This window comes from Anopheles moucheti, chromosome 3 (genome assembly GCF_943734755.1).
Source record: "Anopheles moucheti chromosome 3, idAnoMoucSN_F20_07, whole genome shotgun sequence".
NCBI classification, from domain to species: domain Eukaryota; kingdom Metazoa; phylum Arthropoda; class Insecta; order Diptera; family Culicidae; genus Anopheles; species Anopheles moucheti.
In genome coordinates this window covers 28,342,267-28,361,617 of record NC_069141.1, presented here as the reverse complement: position 1 = coordinate 28,361,617, position 19,351 = coordinate 28,342,267, and the positions used below count along the sequence as shown (strand labels likewise).

Sequence of the window (19,351 nt, the reverse complement as noted above, 5' to 3'; positions counted from 1 at the left end):
CTGTTTGGGGTAATTTTCCGCTTTTCCACGCGCTTGCGCACACGCCACCACGAATGGCGCTCATCGTGAGTGAGTTTCCCGTGCTGTCAAAATTTTCCTCACTTGCGAAGGAAAACATTACGAGTACATCTCATTCACCCCCCCTCAGCAAGGAAGGTCATCCCCTAGCGGTGATATTATTCGCTCGGCCGACTGACAGCAGACTGGTGGCAAGTCTAAATCGGGTTGCAATTTGGTAAGTGAAGCGTGTGGTGGGACAGTTTTTGATTTTATACTGCTGTTGCTGTTGCTGGTTGTTAATGGCAACCGCATCCAAACGCGCTGATTGGCGTTAATAGACGCTAATTGATTGTGCGCTAGCCGGGGGTGTGATCGCCGAGAACGGAACGGAGCTAACGGGCGGTTGTGCAATTGATTCGCGTATTGGTATTGTGGGACCATCGTTAGATTGACATATGTGCGACGGGAAACATACCCCGAGTGAGCGAGCGCCGTAAGAATAGCTCACTGCGGTCTTACCATCAAAGCGTGTAGTGCCACAGACGACATATTGCGACGTAGATAAGCTGTGAAGCAAATCTGTTAATGAAAATTCGGCATCTGAAAACTGTGCCATCGGTGCCTTGAGTGTGTTAGAGTGAACATTAAAAAAAGAACGCTTTCCTCACTTTCGTTGTGCAGTGTGTGGTAGAATCGTTACGTATTGCTGACGCTAGATACAAGTGTGCGAGTGAAAAGAAAAATGAATCACCTGCAAATATCTACCGATCCTACCCTACTTGGGGCGGATCTGTTACCGGAGTCATTGACAACCTCACCCTCGGTGTCGACGTTTCTGCCGGAGGAGGACGCCTCCACGTGTTTGTTGCTCCCGGAGACACCGAGCCCACCGTTGGATTTTTCGCACCCCCTAACACCGAGCATGGGCAACGCGACGGACAACCATGTCCGCGATTCGGTTACGGGCGACGATGACCAGGCTGCCGAAACGAGCAGTTCCTCCGGCAGCTCGGGCATCGGGATGGTGGCACCGGTCGGTGCTGGGGCCGGCAATCTGTTCAGCCACAACACCTATCAACATCTGCGCAAGAAGAGTGACGTCGTAAAGGCTAGCCAGGACGGTTCGATGCACCATGCCGCTAGCTTGGGTATCGCCGTCACGAAGGATATGCCCGGCTTCGTGCACTGGAACTGGCCCCTGATACGGAAGTGTACGTTCTTCGTGTTTCTGGCGCTGATCGTTGCGATGGTCGCTATCGTGGTGGCCATGATCGCTACCCTGCCCAAATCCTGCAATCCACCGTAAGTGTGTTCGACCTGAACGCCCCCGTTTGGCATTTTAATTTGGCAAATTAATCACGATTTAAACCTTCCCGTTCCAGGGCAACGTGGTACAAGGGATCCGTGTTCTACGAAGTATTTCCCGCCAGTTTCCAGGACACTAACGACGATGGACTCGGGGACATTCGGGGTTTGATTGGGCGTGCGGAGTACTTCAAAACGCTCGGAATTGCAGCGGTTCGGTTGAACTCGATCTTCCCATCGAAGCACTATCCGGACCACTTCCAGGAGGTTACTTCGCTGCTGGACGTGGACGAAGTGCTCGGCAAGGTGGAGGACATTCAGAAATTGGCGGCCACCCTACACGAGCGCAACATATCGCTAGTGCTCGATCTCCCGATACATCCCTTCCTGGAGCGTCTTAGTCCACCGACGATCGATGTCGATCGGCTGCCGAATCGCACCGATGGCGATATGGTCACGAGTGAGTTCTTGCGACTGTCGCGCTCGGTTGCGACCAAGGGCGACGGTACGGTCATCTCGGACGTGCTCCGCTTCTGGCTGACCCGCACCGGTGTGGATGGGTTCTACGTTAAGGGACTGGAACACTTTGCCGACGATCCACTGCTGGTGGAGAACGTGAAGGAGTGGAAGTATCTGCTGGGCCCCGATCGCATACTGATGGTGGGACAGAAGTTTGTGCAGCAGCTACCGGAGGGTGTGGTGCGCGATGTGCTGTCCAAGGTGGATCTGGTCGATGTGTATCTGGATGTGAGCAATGGTACGGATGGGATTGCATCCACTGTGCAGGATGCCATACAACGTCGTCTGCTGCGTGGAGTCGATCATCCGTGGATACACTGGAGCCTGGGAAGCGTGTCGGAGCGTAGACTTGCATCGGGCCTCAGTCCGAACGCGACACTCGCGGCCACCCTGATGGAACTGACGCTTCCCGGCACGCCCAGCATCTTCTACGGCGATGAGATATCGCTCGAGGATGCGAACGATCCGAAGGGTGAGCACGTCGATACGCAACATCTGCACCACCTAGCCACGATGGTGTGGGACAGTGCGCAGAATCAGTTCACAAGCCGTGGTTCGCTGCCGTGGTTACCACGCAGTGCTTCCGCCTCGCTGCACCATCTGGATTACGTGATTGAGGCGATCGCCCTTCGCAAACGATCACCCTCGATCTACCTGAATGCGGTCGTCAAAGAGGAAAAAACGCTACCGAACACGGACATCAAGTCGAACCAGAACGAAATTCTCGTCATCCAGCGATGGTACCCGCGACGAAACTCCTTTGCCACGATTGCCAACCTGGGTCAGAAGCGGGTATCGCTCGACCTGACCGCCATGTTTTACAGTGGAGAAATCATTGCCGGATCTTCGCTCAAGCACGAGCGCGTCTACTTTGATCGTTTCGAAATCAATCCACTGGAAACGATAGTGGTGAAGCTGCACAAATAAAATGGCCAACTGGAAAATTGGAACGGAAATTGGTAGGAATTCTTTATGAGCAGGATGTAGTTACAGGTTGAGTGGAAGACTAACACGCCTCTGTACGCTTTGCAGATCCCTCCGCTTCTCGAGTGCGAGCTGCTTCTTGGTCCTTTGAATGTTACAAAATGGTTACCACAGTAACCGCCCGTCCCACCTTCCACCCCCTTCTTCCCCATCCCTGGCATAGCGCAAACGGACGGAGTCATCCCGGAGTCGTCCCGGAGTTGTCATCAGTGTCTCTGGGAAACCCAGGTTAAGCAATGAAAGAGTGCGCGTCCATGTTGAATTGTATTGTTTCATTAGATCTCTAGATTTTATTTTCATTTGCTGGTTGCCTATCTAAACATAAAAATATTATTAATAATTAATATTATAAATGGAAGTTTGTTAATAAAAAAAACAAACTGAATAGTTTGACAATTAAAAACGAAGCCTGCCCTGTAACACCACGAACGCACCCAAAACCCCGATCTTGACTCGCAACGTTTGTCGATGAAGAAGAGTTCGATGTGCGGGTGCTGTTAAGCTGGCGCCACGTGATATATATTTATATTTCTCTATATCCGAACCTCCCTAACTCGTATCGTCTAACTATCTAACGCCCTAACAACCAAATCTGCCTTTTAGGAATGGATGAAGAAGCTAACCGAACCGGTAAGAGAGAGAGAGAGTTGCCCGTTTGCTTGCCTAAACCTAAATGCGCTCCTCCCGGCGTTGGGAAGCGTTCCCAATCCTAGGTGTGTTGGGAGCGGACCGTGCACGTGTACGTGAAAACAGAAGAAAAAAAAAACACGATTAAATAGCTATTAAAACCTATCAGTAGTACCGCTAGTCACTTAACAAGTTCTTATATACGATCGAACCGCACAACGCTCCTGGCTCCTGTTTCTTTTCCTTCGCGCATGTTCCCGAGTGCGAGAGTTCGGGTTTATAGTTTTGCAACTGTGTGTTATGTGTTCCCTCATACCAAAAAAAAAAAAAACCAAAGAAATTCAAACCTATTTATACATTCGTTTTCATCGACTTTTTCTTTTCCAAAAACCAAGTTTTTTTTTGTTTGTAAAAATGAAGGCCAACCATACGTTGGCATATTTGAGCAAAACATAAAGCGAGTACTAAATATCTAAATGTAAATGTATCGAGCAGCTGTAGCTCTGTGTTAATTTTTTTGTTTCGTTTTACAAAAAAAAAAGAGCTAAAACAATTCGATGTACTAATTTTGATAAACTAATGCCAAAAAAAGGTATGCAATATTTTCGACAAAATATTATAAATGAAAATAAAAACAGAAAAACAACATAATAGTGAGACCTGGATAAATTAGAACCCTTTTCATTTTAGATGGATAATAAACGTACGAAAACATAAGCAAAAATGATTTAATTTTGCATTTTTTCTAATGTTGTTGCAATGTTTGTGTTTCATTACTTTTTTTCCTTTCTCAGTAAAATTTGATCACGGTTGTTTTTTACGATTCGTTTTTCCCTTTTTCCTTTTACATCCGATAGATAGCAAGATCAGTCCGCTTGTTTTTCTTTTGTTCTCTCTAGGCACTAAATTAGTCTTGTTCTCCGTAAAAGTTAGTACTTAAGAGACTGCCTTTTTGCTTATGCGCTTTCACCTCTTCACACCTACCTGTCTGCCGTTTGCTTTGTGTAACATTATTTTGGATATGCTTCCATTTTCTGGCAACGTATTCCGTTCGATCCGAACCTTGGCACCTGTCTAACTATTTTTATTTTTACCATTCCACACACAAACACGTCATACAACCACAGCAGAACGGATTCGTCTTCCCATTTGTGTGTTTGTGTTTTTTTACGGTTCCTTCTATTCTATTTACAGTACACATAGTTAAAATACTACCGCTAAAAGTTTTATAAAAACAAAGTACGATACGGAGACGCGTTCCTTACTCGCATTCCGCATTACGCTCTCTACGCGTGAATAATCAAAATTAAAAAGTACTAAACGAAGAAAACGAGATTAATAATCCTGAGTAATTTGCCGAACATACCGCGCACGTCCACAGTCCTACAGTAGTTTTTCCGATTTCTGTTTCCTTTTTCTACCTTCACGACGCCCCATTATGCAACCCGAGCTCATTACGGTGAAAGTGAGTGCCGCGTTTGAAGATGTCTCGGAAAAGACACTAACCTAGGGCCAGTAGCCTAGGGGATAAATAGTGATGGCGAACGAATATAAATACTACAAATACTGCATCCAGAGTGAAGATTTGCCTGAAAATATGGGCTAGGCCATAATAGCATTTGCAGAGAGATGGTGGTCGGTGGGAGAAAGAAATGCCGTCCTACTCCTCATCAGGCACTGGGTTGGGAGGAGCTGAAGCTTTTCTGTTTGATCGGTGTCGGCGTTGGATCCATGACGTAGTTGTTGCCCTCAGCCGTTGGACCCGTTTGACCCGGCAGCGGGGGCAGCTTGTCGTTCGGATGTCGATGGCTGGCGGATGTCTTGCGGGGTTTGGCCAGCTGCGTTGTCGACAGTCCGGACACGGGATACTTCGCTTTGGACGATGGATTGCTACCGGGCGGTGAGCCACCGTTGCCGTTCGGCGATTCCCCGTTGATGGTGGCCGTACCCGGCACTGTACCGCCGGTACCGCCCGATACACCCTTCTGCATACCGAGGGACCCATTCGTTTTCGGGTGCTTCGGCAGGACGAAGGCGCGCGTCTGCCTAAGCAGCGATCGATCGTGCATGAGCGCCGATATAAGCGGGAGGTCGAGATTTTTGCTCTTCTCGCGCAGTGTCTTGATGTCGATCGAGGTGTGATCGTTCGGCGACGGGTCCGTCATCGATGCCACCGTGCTCATGTCAAAGTCGGGATATTGCTTCTTGATCTGTGCCTGCAGCTTAGCGCTTGGACCGCTCGGTTTCGGTGGTGTTGGTTTGGCTGGCACTAAAAAAAGAAAAAAAACCCCAGAATCGGTTAGCACATGTTGCAGCGTTACAGCGTTGGGCAATGTTAACAAGTGGGCTGATAATTGTTGGGCCTAAGACAGTAAAACACTTTTCTTTTGCAAAATTATTTTTGTTATTCAATATACATCTCTTCAAAGGTGTTACTCCGATTATAGCCGGTTTTCAATTTTTGGTTACTATTTTTGTAGGAGCATTTGTCAATTGCCTCAAGAAAGGCCTCAGTTTCGGCGATCACCTCTTCATTCGAGTAATATTTCTTCTCAGAGTACATCCTTTTGAGATCTGAGAAAAAGGAATTAGTCACTGGTAGCCAGATCTACGAAATACGGTGGGTGGTGAAGCAATTTGTAGCCTTGGTGAAGCAAAATTTTTTTTCTCTGTAAATACGGCCGTTTTTTGGCGATTTCGTCCTTCAAACGCACCAATGACTTGATATAGTAGTCGCTGAGGAAATTGGGCCCAGTCCACTCGGATGACTGTCTATTGGACTGTGGAGTGAAGTGGAGAAGCCAAGACTCATCCATGGTAACATATTGACGCAAAAACTCGTATTTATTTCGCTTAAACAGCTCCAAACGCTGCACCAGCCATTTTGCTTTCCAGCCAGCCAGAGCTTTCTCATATGCAAATACTCGTGAACGATATGTCCAACACGTTCCTTAGACATCTTTAGGGTGTCAGCTATCTCGATCAAGTTCACGTTACGGTTGAATTAAATAATTTTGTGCATTTTTTTAAATGTTTTTTTCTATATCCAGCACTTGTGAGCGTCCACTGTGTTCACCGTCCCCTGGGCTCATTTTACCACATTTAAATTTAACATACAAAATATTTGATGGTTGATTTTGGTGGAACAGTGGCCAAAAACTCTTCATCAAACCAATTTTTGGCTTCGACTGCATTTTTACCCTTAAAAAACCAATATTTTATCATCCCGCGAAATTCCTTCTTTTTCATGATTACTCAAAGCACAAAAGTTGCGTCACACATAATGCTCTAGCTCATTAGGTTATGGCCCGAGTGCTGTCAAATGTAGACAGAGCTCGATTGAAGGTTGGTAGAAACGAAATATGGTCTGGATATAAATCTTCTAGCGCGATCTATGTGTTAGGCCAAACAATTATAACAGCCGACCTGGCTAGACTTACCTTCCGGTGGACGTTCGGGATTGAACGCAACCGGCGACGGGATGGCAACCGGTGGTTTCGGCAGGATCTTCTCCATCGGCGATGGCGGCGTCGGTAGCGGAAGCGGTGGCTTGCGGATGGCTTTCTTGCTTTCGTATGGCGGTGGTGGCGGCGGTGGCGGATGGCGCCGTATCTTCGGTGTGCTTTCGATCGAGTTGAGGATGTTGTCGTCCGAGCGGGACCGCGCAAACAGGGCGGGCGATGGACCGGTCGACATATGGCCACCGTTCGACGGCAGGGCGGAGGTGCCCACCTTGGCGGACACCATCGGCCGTGGACGCAGCGGCGGCGGTGGTGGAGGCTCGTACGAGGAGCAGAGACTCGCGACCGAGGGACTGTACAGCGGGGAGTAGGCGCCCGGGAGCTGGACGTACGTGTCGGAGAGGTTCTGGGTCGAGGCGTACCGGGAGTTGGACGAGAGCGCCATCGACAGGTAGGGCGTGCTGCGATAGATCGCATGGTTTTTGCACGCATCCCAGCTCCGGTTGTGGGCCCGCACGGTGTGGTAGGCGAGGTAGGGCGGCGGTGGCGGACTCTGGGCCATGGCCGCCAGGATGGAGCCCTGCTTCGCGTCCAGGTACTCCTGCTGGCTGATGGACGGGTCCTGTATCGGGTAGATCACGTAGTCCACGTCACTGTACAGCTGCTGCTGGTACAGCTCGATCTGCGACCGCGCCAGCTGGCTCGTGTAAACCGTGGCCAGCGAGTGCGGTGGCGGGGGCGGTGGCGGTTGCCGCGGGATCGTTGGCGGAGGTGGTGGGTGGTATTGGCGGGGTTTGATGACGGGCAGCAGCACGCAGGCGGTCGTCCGATGTTGGGGCGGTTTCGGCATCTCCGGGTACGGTGGCGGTGGCGAGGTTATGGCTTGGTGGTTGGCATGCAAATTGTACGCCGGCATGCCGACCGCACCCGACGGTACGGGTGGGGGCGGTGGCGGAGGTGTTGCCTGCGAGAGGTTGCCAATGTTGTTGACGGTCGGGGCGGCGTAGCTCGGCTTCGGCGTTTCCCCCACGACGCTGGCATGCGCCTTCAGGATGTTGATCTGTGGCCGGGTTGTGATAAACCTGGCCGGCACTTCCTCCGACACGGGGGCAGCCGTTAGGATGGGTGTCATCACCGGCATCACCGGACTCTTGCGCATCGCGATCGGTTTCTGGGGGTAGGGCGGTGGATCACGCAGTGGGATCGCGGGCGCTTCCGGGTCCGGGGTGGCCTGTGCCCGAATGTCCGGACCCCGCAGTCCGGTCGTTTCGTGATGCGCGTTGTACGGTGGTGGTGGTGGTGGTGCTCCACCACCAGCCGGTGGTTCCACCTGCTGCAGTAGCTGCGGTGGTCGCGACGGACCGACCGTGGCCGCCATGTTGCTGTCGATGCGTTTTGGGGGGGCCGGCGGTAGCACCTCGTCGTCGTACTCGTCCTCGGTGGGAGCCGTGTCTTCGCTGCCCTGCAGGTAACTTTCACCCTCGAGCGGAAGCGGCAGCGTCACGTAGTCACAGTCCGAATCGAGCGTGTGGCTGACGGTTTTGCGCGATGGGTACGTCCCGCGACCGACGATCAAATCGGTCAACTCTTCGGCACTCAGCAGGGAATGCTTGTTGTCCGTCGGATCGCTACCATCGCCACGGAACGATCCCGCCGCACTCACGTTCGAGTCCGACCGCATCCGGAACTCGCTGTTCAGGCCACTGTCGAGCCGCGGCCGATGATAATCCCCATCGACCGAATCGACCGGTTCCAGCGGATCCGCCATCTCGCTCCGGCACGGCTGGAAGCTCCCGTAGTGGGAGCTTTCGTGCGATTCCGACTCCGCGATCTCCGACGACTGGCCCGTGAGTTCGCTGCTGTTCATCGTGTACACGCCACTCGTTTCGGTCGGCGGTACGTGCGCGATCGTGTACACCCCGGAGTGCGATTCTTCCTCCTCCTCGTTGATGTCATGCTCCAGACAGGTGCTGGTCGCCACACTCAGCGTACTGTTCTGCGCCGTGTGGCTAAAGCCCAACACCAAGCTGCTGCAGGTGGACGTTTGCCGGCGGTCGGGACTTATCGTCGACTGTCCTACCGCCCCATTGCTCAGCGTCGTGGTGCTGGTTGCGGTCGAACTTTGCGGCAGACTGAGACAATCCGTGGCCACCACAACGGTGCTGCAGGTCGACGAACACTGCGATCCGATATTGTGCTGCGAGGAAGGTGACGAATCACAGTCCTTCCCAGGGCGGTCCGGTTTGCCCTCGACGCTACCATTATCGCTGCTCGCGCTGTTACTGTTGGCGGCACACAGGTTCGTCGGTCGGCCGACGGAAAGGGCCGCGAACGTACCCTCCAGCTCCTTCAAGGATACCTGCCCAACGGACGACGTCTGGCGGGACACACTCGGGCAGTCGAGTAGATGCGCCAGGGCGAGACTTTCCGTCGAGGGTGCGGCGAGCGTTGCCGTCGGCGGTGTATTGATCATGATCTCCAGCTCGTCCTCCGAATGGACGCGGTCACTCACGATGCCCGAGGTGGTGTTGGAGCTCGTACTCGAGATTACCGAGATGCGCTGATCGCTTTTGCTCTTGTAAGGGAGGTTCAAGGCGCGCGAGTACAGATACGGATAGCCGTGGATGCAGCTGCTTTCCTCCTCCTCGCGCTTGATCGCCTCCGTCAGCCGTGGTGCGATCTTCATCGAGAACTGATGCGTCTCGCGGCACAGTGCCAGTATCATCTTGTTCTTGTCGTCGTTGGTGGAGTAGAGCGTGATCTTGCTGTCGCCGGACCGGATCTCGAACTTTTTCCGATCGAAGCTCAGCTTGCCAATGTGCGGCCAGTGGAAGGTGGTGGCCGTCGAGCTACCGTCCGTAGCAATCCGGATGCCCTTGGCGTAGATGCTGAGCGACACCGTACCGTGACCGGTCTCGTTCTTCGACTGCTTCATGCGGAAGATGTGCGCGTTGATCGCTTCGTTCAGGTTGCACGCCTCGCGGATGTAGTGCGTTTCGGCATCGGCCCGCGAAAGGCCACGGTTTTCCCGGTGGCACGTGGTGACGGCCGAGATGCCCCAGGCTGAACGGAGCGCCGGATTGAGGTATTCGTCCGGGCGGAAATATTCCACCGAGGGAGATCCGCTACCAGCACCGCTTCCACCCTCGTTTGCTGTGGAGGATGTACCAACGACGGAAGCATTCAAAATGGCGCCGGCCACAGCGGGGGATGATGATGGTGCCGTCGATGTGGACGACGCCGATGAAGAACCACCCGAAGGATTAGGCGAAGAGGCTGACGTGGTGCTGGAGTTGTTGCTGGTGGCACTGCTGTTGCTGGTGGTACTGCTGTTACTACTGCTGCTAGTGCTGCTACTACTGCCAGTAATGCTACCGGTGTTAATGGCCACCACCCCAACAACACCCCCATTCGGTCCGGCACTGGCGGTGGATTGCCCCGGCACGGTAGCGGTGGACGTTGCGATGGATTTCACCGATGGTGCGGCGGGTAATGGTGTTCCTGCATCCTCCGGCACGCTGTCCCCGAGATCGGCCTGCAACGAAAGCCCACCGAGCAGCAGCAGACTCTGCTCGGAGCACTCCTTCGGCAGGTCCCGGTTGACCGCGTTGTACTTCAGCTGCAGATAGTAGTTGTGCCGTGAGACTTCATCACGCAGCATAAGCGGACTCTCGATGTAGAACTGCACGCGAAAGTGTAGCTCCAGGAGAGGTTTCCCGTTGGCGTCCAGGCCCTGAAGGAAAAGGAAAGTCTTCAGTATCGATCTGTGGAGGCCAAAGCACGCAAAGCAGCGCGTTACTTACATGAGTGTGCGAGGAACGCCAGCTTTTTGGTCCGTACTTGGACAGTTTGCTCTCGGGATCGGCGAACAGGTACTCGCCATCTGTGGAGAGATATGGAAAACAAAACCGATCAAATCATTTTCCGCAAGGTCGACGTTAGATGCGATATTTAAAAAAGGCCCCCAGGCAACAACTCCTAAAAAAAAAAACGCTACGCGATCGTAGACGGCTCCATATTCGGGCCCTTTATGGAAGCAAGCGGTCAAGGTTTTTCGCTGCCATTAATTCATTGCCGTTCGTTAGCGTAAAACCCCTGGTGGAAGTTCTGCGATGGGGAGTTTCCGGGAACGTGCCCTAATGGGGCTTCATTTACTGCGAACAATTGCAACAATCCACCTAATTGTCACCGAATGCACGCATGGCGCCGTATTACCGGCGCCAACCGTCTACTCCGGTGAATGATTTGTGGCCGGTGGTGTGACGCATGCCATATGGTCGATCTTGCCCTGCCCAGTTCGTCAGACAACTACACGGAAAGGGTCAAGTGCACGATGTGTGTTGCGCGAGAAGAAGGCAGCGAAAGATTCAATGATCCGATGAAGTCATCGATCGGAGATGAGGGAATGAATTCCAATCGATTGAAGTATGCGATGACTGGAAGGGCCCCGTCGATGGCCACAGTACTGTGCTGGGATGTGGTGGCAGCGGAACGACAACCCTGTTAAGCCACATTTCTCCTCCTCAATGCGAAGATAATGCGAGAAAACCGGAGAGCTTTGACTCTTGATTATGCTCAAGTAATGAGTTTTGGTTTCTTCAATTGCTTTCCTACCTTTTTACCCTTTCTCCGTTGCTTTGAGGGTAGTTTAGAGAAGCCTCCAACAAATGTTGTTAGTTTAAAATCCAACGTTTGAAGTTTTGCTTCAAGACTCTATTACTAAAGGTTCGATTGAAGTGAAATGTTCTGTTATAGACCAATATCTAATCGAACACAATTTTGCTTATTGAAGTGTGAAAAATGTTTTCTTAGTCACTCATTTAAAAGTCTCAATTTTTTAAAGCCAAATGTTGTGATAACTGCAACTCGAAAGCGATCGAAATAAACGCTGGACAAATCCCGGTATTTGTTCGATCAGGTTGCAGCATGGAATGGCAAAAAAAAGGCCTACGATCGACCGACGGACGCACACAGCAAAGTCCCAGCTGGGTCCGGATGCCATTTAGAGTTCGCGGAACGTATACAACACACACACACTCACCACCACCCAGCGCAAAACAGAAAGGGGGGGATCGAGTTTTGAATCGAATCGAATCGGTTCATCGGAATGAATTCCGAACCAACCCCGTGACGGTGGCAAAAGGGGGGGTGGGTGAGCTGGTCTTTTCGTGAGCTAGTTGGGTTGGGCGCATTGCGCGAGATGGAGGAATACGCTGGAATTCGGATCAACCGGCCGCGCTGAATGAATGCCACAACGCTGCGGAGGAGAATGCGGGAATGCGACACTTTGCGTGGAAGCGCGAACGAGCGGAACCCTCCCTCCCCCCACCGAAGTGTTCGCGGGAGTCGGGAAACGGTGCCTTGGGAGGAAATTCCAGTTTTTTTTTGTTTAGTTTCGTTCGTCTTCTTCATCCGTTTCCGTGCGCCACGATCGTCACCCGTTCGGGGGGTTGTCGTGTCGTCGTCGCTAAACGTGAGACCACGGATGGAAGAGGGTTATGCGATGATGGCAGTGAATCGAAAGCAATGAAGTGAAGGGTTTTGGCGCGGTGTGGCTACGGGTGGCAAACAGATACCGCATGCCGCAGAAAGTAAAGAGCTTCAACCGGCGTAGCTTCCCTCCGCCCTCCCCCCTCTCTATCCCTTCACAGTCATACACACACACACACAGGCAAGATCATTGATCGTACCCGCGAAAGCTTCGCAACTTTGATCGACTCTCTTTCGAGAAAGAGGCTGCTCGGCAGGCGTTTATGGGCTACGGATTTCATGCCGGCCACAGCCGCAGACGTACGGTCAATCCAGTGGACGAGCGTGCGGTGAGTCCCCGCGGCCACTCACCGTGATCACGCGATCGATACCCCCAGCACCCAAGTCCATGTGGCAGCCATTTTGCCCGCGAGTTGAACTTTCGGCTCACGTGTGATGCGCGTCTTGTGCCACACGATCAAAGCCGCGAAAACAACGGCCCAATCTTCGATAACAAAAAAAAAAAACACCCCGCATTGAACCACATTCTGTTTAAGAAGGACTACAACAACGCGTATCACTTTGGCTGCCTAAAAATATCTCCCAAACGGAAAAGAAAGGTGTTAAACTATCGGCCGCAGTCCATACTGCTTCGCTTCGCGGTGACATTTTTGAGACAGACTCATTGCGTAAGAGAGTGGACGAGGTGTTGTCGCTGTTTCGGGTCGCTGTGATTCGGTTGACCTGACCTGGTAGTGTCATGTTTCGGGTGATGTTTATAAAAGCTTTACGTCATCGTCTTTTTTTTTAATTTAACGTTTGGAAATCTTTTAGCTTTATTGTGTGTCTTAGTTACGATTTTATTGAGGCTGTTTAAATTATATTGAATTAATTAATATTAAGCAATGTTCTCTTCTTCGAGCGAGATTTGCTTTTAAATGTGTCATTTTTCTTAGCTAGCCTTTGGTCTCGATGGATTCGCGATAGCCCTTTCCCGGGAAGTAATAAGTTCGTCGCTTGTTGCCATCGTTCAAAAGACATCAACGACAAGCGACGAACCTTGCAGTGCAGTGAACACACAGCCCAAACACAAAACGAAAGAACGGACACACTTAACCCGAAAGAATGGAAAAATCAATGTCCGAAAGCAAAATTGATGATGACAAATACAAATCGATTATGTAAATCGCAGTTTCGATTCCCGCAAACCGCGCGCAAAAAGGGGAAACCCGCGAGTGGACACCAAAATGCCTGTCCCCTTTGGAATGCCTTCATCATCAATCGTCTCGCGGCCATGGTGTGGTTGTCTGTTTGGGAGGCTTTTTGTTCTTCTTGTTTTTGGCGATCGTTCAGTTGCTTTCTTCAGAATTTTGTTTGGCATTCGGGGTAAACTTTACGTCGAATATAGAAATTCGACAACCATGGACAAAATATATGCGCAGGCAGCGGGTGATGTATTGTGGCCGGTCCGTAAGTTGATTAATATTTCATTTGGCAATTTTATTGCTCTTTGTGATTGTCCACTGCAAACGTACTGGGAATGTGTGAGTGAAGCAAAATTAATTTTTGAAAAGCATTTTTATGTGCACAATAAATAGACAAAAAATTTGACACTTTGGGGAGGCATTCATTTTTGTGAATTTTTTGTGAAAACACACAGCATCTTCGGGAGCATAAACCAGCATGGTAAAAAGAGCAGGGAACTTTATAAAAAAAAAACAGACAAACACACATGTACGGAGAGTCGGAACGGCTCGAACCCGAAACACGCGGTGGTTTAAACAGCATGATCCAGAGCCCAAAAGAGACGGAGGGTTTTGAAAAATCGAGATCGGCAGGAGACTTGAACGCACGGAAAGGAGACGAACGCACGGAAGGAATGGCAGGCCCGGGCAACAAGGCATGCCATGATCGCTTAGTGAGCACGAAAGAGAAAACGCGCTTGACGTTGGCTGTGATGCTGCGCACACTGGTCTCTTGGTTGTCGTCGTTGTCGTCGTCGTCGTCGTCTTCACCGCCATTCGGACAGCAAACCTGTCCAGGGACATTAGCTGCCCTCAGCAGGCCGAAGAAAGAAGGAAAAAAATAGCCACAGGAGAAAGAAGAGGAGGCAGCGTTGGTAAAAGGAATATTACGACGTTGCTGCGCACGATACTCACAAACACATACACATGGAAAAGCATTTTTGTTTCCACCACCCCTTGCCACACACACTAAAGGTATGCAGATAACGATGTATAGTAGTATTCGGGGGATGCTGTGGATGCTGTGCAGCGGGCCGCGGTCGAACAGGCAAAGGGAATTGAATCGCGAATGCGGGCCTTTTGGAGTTGGGGGCAACCCTAGGCTTCGGGTGAGCGGATGCGGGAAAAAAAGGCGTGGGGAGGATGGGAGGCGCATTGGTGGGATGAAGAATTTTCTTTTTGGCGTCGCCCCTGCTTGCTGCTGCTTGGTGTGGCGTGTTTCGGCGGGAATCGTCGTACCGCGCGCATTGTACGATGGGGTCCGTACCCATTGGAGTCCCTTTTCTGGTTCCAAGCACAGCAGTGGAAGACGAAGAATTGGGAGTAAAAGCAACAAAAAAAAAAAAAACGCGCGCGCGCGATCACGCAAGAAGAGACGCGAGGAAGAGCGCGATCGAAGAGTGATCTCGTGGATGGAAGGAAAAAGAAATGGAAAACAGGGAAAAGAAGACATTTTCCGCTGTACATGGGTATGGTTGGGGAGGGAAGAGAGTGAGAGAGAGAGAGAGGGACTCGGAGACACCGGGGAGCGCAATAGTGGAAGAGAAGTAGCGGAAAACAAGGCACGAGGAATTTCATTTTAGTAGGCTTCAGAAAGACATAAGACGCGTGTTTCAGTAATTCAGGTAGCTCGCTTGCCTCCTGCGCCGGTTTCTCTTGGAAAAGAGCGTGTTCGTTTCGAGGGTCTGTGTCGGTGTGTGAGTTTCCTTTGCCAGGCGCAATCAGTTTTATTGTTCTTTATTTTGCCTTCTTCGCGAGAGGAAGCCCGCTCCTTGGCCCTACACCCTATTCGCAACCCAGCCCATCACTATCATCTCTGCTGGAAGCTGCGCGCGGGAGATTCTTGCTGGCTGTTGCTTAAATGTTCGATTCTGAACTGCCATATTTAGCGTGTTTGGGGTTCTGGCTGCTATGGTTAGATTTAGTGGAACAAAAAGCATTATTGAAACCAATTACTTATGAAGTCGTAGCACAATTTGTCTTTCCATGCGAAAATCTTTAAGACGTCTAAAAACATCCAGAGAATAAAATGCTTGTTTTTGCATTGTCTTCTCAACCTCATGATGAAGAAAACTTCTTCAAAGTCCCCAAGGAATCAAACGATTTTTTCCTACATATCTGTTGCAAGCAGGCCCGCTTGCGATCACCTGCGAGCAACTTTTGCGCTCCACGTCTGACACGGCTTTCGTTTTGGAGATTTTTAATTAATGGCAGCGAGAGATATCAAATTTTATGACATCGAAGGCGCAACGAAATCGATCGGAACGGTTGCCCCCCCGAGGGGGGGGGGGGGGGGACAAGCCCAGGGGCCTTTGAAACCAGACAGGCAACGGTGCCTAACCACAATAGGTTCCCAAAACAATGGCTCCAATCGGGACTCGCCTCTCTCGCTCAGAATGCCAGCGTCTTTCAAAAATCGTAAACTGCCCGGGGAGATCGTCATCATCATCAGCAGCATCGGAATGTGGGTTGATGGGATGATGTGAAACGATAGTGTTGGCATGGAATGTGTTCATGTGGTCACCCCAATCCTCCCCCCCCCCCATCCCCCAAAAATGTAAAATAAAAAAAAGCACAAAAGCAGGAGAAGAAAAAATAGCACCTTGCAGCCAGCCGTTTTTTTTTTTCGTGTGTTCCCGATTACGAGCTACGAGTCATCCGAACGTTTCGGAGTGTACCGGCTGAATGGAGGTTGATTTTCCCTTCCAAACCAGCGCCCAGGACACGTTCGCAGAGGACGTTGGTTTCTTTCTATTAGCTCACTTTTCTTCCCCGGGGGGGTTCCAGCCAATTCTGGGTCCCTTCGTTTGTAAGCTTCGCTTTGAGAAACGATTAATTATCGTTGGGACGCTCTTGAACCTTGCCTCCCAATTCTCCCCGTCTGAAGTTTGACGATGGTGGGGTGCTGGTGCCTTTGCTTTTGCCAACTTACCTATTAGTACGGCCAGCCCAAACAGCTCCGTGTCCAGCATGCCTTGCTTGGAGAAGTGATGGCATGTTTGTGCGTATACTTCGCGTACGCGACTTTTTGCTTCGACTAGGAAGTAGAGTGTGCGTGGCTGCGGCGTTCCCAATAATCTAAAACAAAAAGAAGGAAAGCAAGAAAATGAGACCAACATAACATTACAAATAATAGACGCGAAGATGTAATAAACTACCAAATAACATTAGGTGTAGAACCGAAATCGCCTCAACTAAGCGTACTAAGCGTGGATTACTGACAACGTTTTGTTAGTAAAGAACGGCACAAGGGAGCACACAGGGAGGGTGAGTTGACCGTCGCGGAGAGAGAAGTAAAAGTAGAAAGGCTAACAGCAAAATCACCCCGATGGTCCATAATGTTCACGCACTAACCAAAAAAAGAAAAAACGATCAAGTTGGGCTAACGTGCGTTGCTGGCCAGCGAAAAAAAAAGGAGGCAAACTTCGAAACGAGATTTAAGAGAAATCATATAATTTTCGGGGCACCGCTCTCTTACTAAACGGTAGGGTGGGTGATTTATGATGGTCATAGTCAATTTAATGGGGTCATTGAGATGGAATTTTAATTGATTCGATTATACCGCGAGCAGGGGCGTCGTGGCCGTTGTCGTCACCGGCAAGTGGCCGCCCTCTCGCATGGTGCGGCCGGTGAAATGAAGCAAAAGGTGTGCTCGAAGCCGTCCGAAAAAAGGAGGCCACAGCACAGCGCACGCAACTTCCACCGCTTGGGTCACATATTTGTGTGCCGGGTGTTGAAAATAGAAGGGACCCAAACGCACACACACACACGGACCCAAAAGCGGGTCCGTTTCTGTATCATCTCCGTTTGTCGGATTTATAAAGCAGATGGAATTATTATTAGGTGCGTTCTCGAGCGAAGACAAAAAAGATGCAACAACTGACGCTAGGATACATGGCTCACTCAAAAGAATGGAATGCCATCTACCATTGGAGCGGAGGTAACTCTCCTAGACGGTACACGATATGGTATCGAGGTCCTTCCGGCTCTTGTTTTTTTGTTTCCCTTTTTGTCGGTACCAAATTAAAGGTCACCCAGATCGATTTCGACAACGGAATTTCCAAAACGACGGTACGATGGATGTTTCGTTGTTTGGAGGATCGAATTAAATGCTTCAAAACAATTGGGAAGTCTGGCGCCAACCAAATCGCGCCCCCGGAGGCGATCGTGCCAAGGTCAGCGCGATGTATGAATGTTTAATCTATTACGGAAATTACGGACCCGCAAGCATCTCTCTCGCCAGCTGAGCTGAAGAATGAGACACGCCGAGAAATACGTGTTCGCCGCCGCTTTTTTTCAAGTGAACATGAAATTTAATCGGATTATTATGGCACACCGGTTCTGTGGTGTGCTATGTATAGGAAAAAAAACAACTTCTGAAAATAGAATACAGTAACGACCGCATTCCTTCCTTCGCGTCCGGGCCAATACGCACGTGTGGCTCAATAAATACAACTTTCGGAAATGGGGCTTAAAATCAACATGGAAGACATTAACAGCAGCATCTTAAGCTTGCGCGACGGGGTTTACCCTGGAGTGGGGAATTGGGAGACGCGTACAAGTGTTCAACCTCTTCAGACCTTGCCGAGGGTCATTAAAGTTCTCGATGCTCTACACCGAAGACCTTCAACGGTACGGAAAGTAATCAGTATCGCTAAAACGCACACACAAACATTGTACGGCGTCCGCTACACATAATTGGTCAGTCGCAAAGCGCTGAATTCTATTCAGCTCGCACCGTATTATTACACATGGAAATTGGAATACTTACTTTAAAGCTAGGAATCTGGTACCCGGAGGTAGAGGTCGGGAAGGTGGTGCGCAAACCTCTAAGGGTGCGCTGACGGTACAAAAAGCTCGCATGCTGCATCGTTACCATCTGCAGTAACCTTTACGAAATATTTCCTGCGAAAAAAAGGAAAGAAAGAGATAAAACGCTGGTTAGTATATCGCGTATGGAAGATGGTGGAGTTTCGGGGTTTGCCAAATGGACCAGCCAACAGGATGGTGAAAATTGAACCCCGGTCGTCACTAATCGTTTTCCCGCAAATGCATACGAATGCAACAGTGTTGCAACGCTGCAACACCGTGGTGGTGGATCGTGGTTTGCAACATTGTTGCTCATTGAAATTGATTGCTTCGCGTTTGCGTGTCGCTGTAAGTGCGAGTCGATGGTGAGAAGCGATGGAATGTCATTAGGCAGTTTTCCATCCACGGGTGTCCGTGGACAGATTCCCTAGACATTGCGTGCCTTGTACAGGAAATTCGCTTTGCTTTTCGGAAGATTCCTGAAGGTTGCATTAGAAGATCTTTAATTGATAGGAATGTATCATTCAGTTGGACAACCGTTTTTAATTACATCTTTTTTGAGCAGCTGTTAAGCTGAGTGTGTTTAAACCCCAAAAAAAAATTCTCTCAGATGTAAATGAATATTCCTTCGCGCAAACCGAAAACCAAAAAAAAAACAGAAAATCGTTAAAAAATTCGTTAAACCCATATTAACCTGGCTTCCTTCCTTCAGCCCGCGCTCGGTTAATGGTTCTCAAAAAAAAAAAAAAGGCAGGCGATTGGAGTCCAGGAATTCTCTGTGGCGAGGTTTGAAATTTCGGGAAAGCTTCACAGATCACGCAACCTCGCTGAACAACAATGTGAGAGCCCCCCGGGATATGCGCGCCAGCTGGTTGACGGTTGAAAGCCATCGACGACGAACGAAAGCGAACAAGGAGGAAGGTTGCTGGATGA

The 19,351-nt window shown here is 50.3% G+C and overlaps 2 protein-coding genes across 2 annotated transcripts; one reads left to right on the top strand and one right to left on the bottom strand.

The window, feature by feature from the left end:
* Positions 1-742: 742 nt before the first annotated feature.
* LOC128303309 (neutral and basic amino acid transport protein rBAT-like) lies at positions 743-2,851 on the top strand. Its single transcript, XM_053040222.1, has 2 exons — positions 743-1,302; positions 1,383-2,851. Exons 1-2 carry the CDS (start codon positions 743-745, stop codon positions 2,749-2,751), a joined length of 1,929 nt encoding a protein of 642 aa, XP_052896182.1. The 3' UTR covers positions 2,752-2,851.
* A 370-nt stretch (positions 2,852-3,221) lies between these two features.
* Positions 3,222-18,472, bottom strand: LOC128303307 (protein expanded). Its single transcript, XM_053040221.1, has 5 exons — positions 18,381-18,472; positions 16,542-16,687; positions 10,700-10,779; positions 6,876-10,629; positions 3,222-5,704 (listed from the first exon to the last, which is right to left on the bottom strand). Exons 1-5 carry the CDS (start codon positions 18,470-18,472, stop codon positions 5,106-5,108), a joined length of 4,671 nt encoding a protein of 1,556 aa, XP_052896181.1. The 3' UTR covers positions 3,222-5,105.
* Positions 18,473-19,351: the final 879 nt, after the last annotated feature.

Bases quoted from the DNA above. Each gene is read 5' to 3' on its own strand.
- LOC128303309 (XM_053040222.1), top strand. From the start codon at position 743: ATGAATCACCTGCAAATATCTACCGATCCTACCCTACTTGGGGCGGAT. The intron at 1,303-1,382 runs GTAAGTGTGTTC...TTCCCGTTCCAG, and splicing joins CCCAAATCCTGCAATCCACC to GGCAACGTGGTACAAGGGAT.
- LOC128303307 (XM_053040221.1), bottom strand. From the start codon at position 18,472: ATGCGAGCTTTTTGTACCGTCAGCGCACCCTTAGAGGTTTGCGCACCA. The intron at 10,630-10,699 runs GTAAGTAACGCG...CTTTTCCTTCAG, and splicing joins GGCGTTCCTCGCACACTCAT to GGCCTGGACGCCAACGGGAA. The intron at 5,705-6,875 runs GTAAGTCTAGCC...TTCTTTTTTTAG, and splicing joins TCCCGAACGTCCACCGGAAG to TGCCAGCCAAACCAACACCA.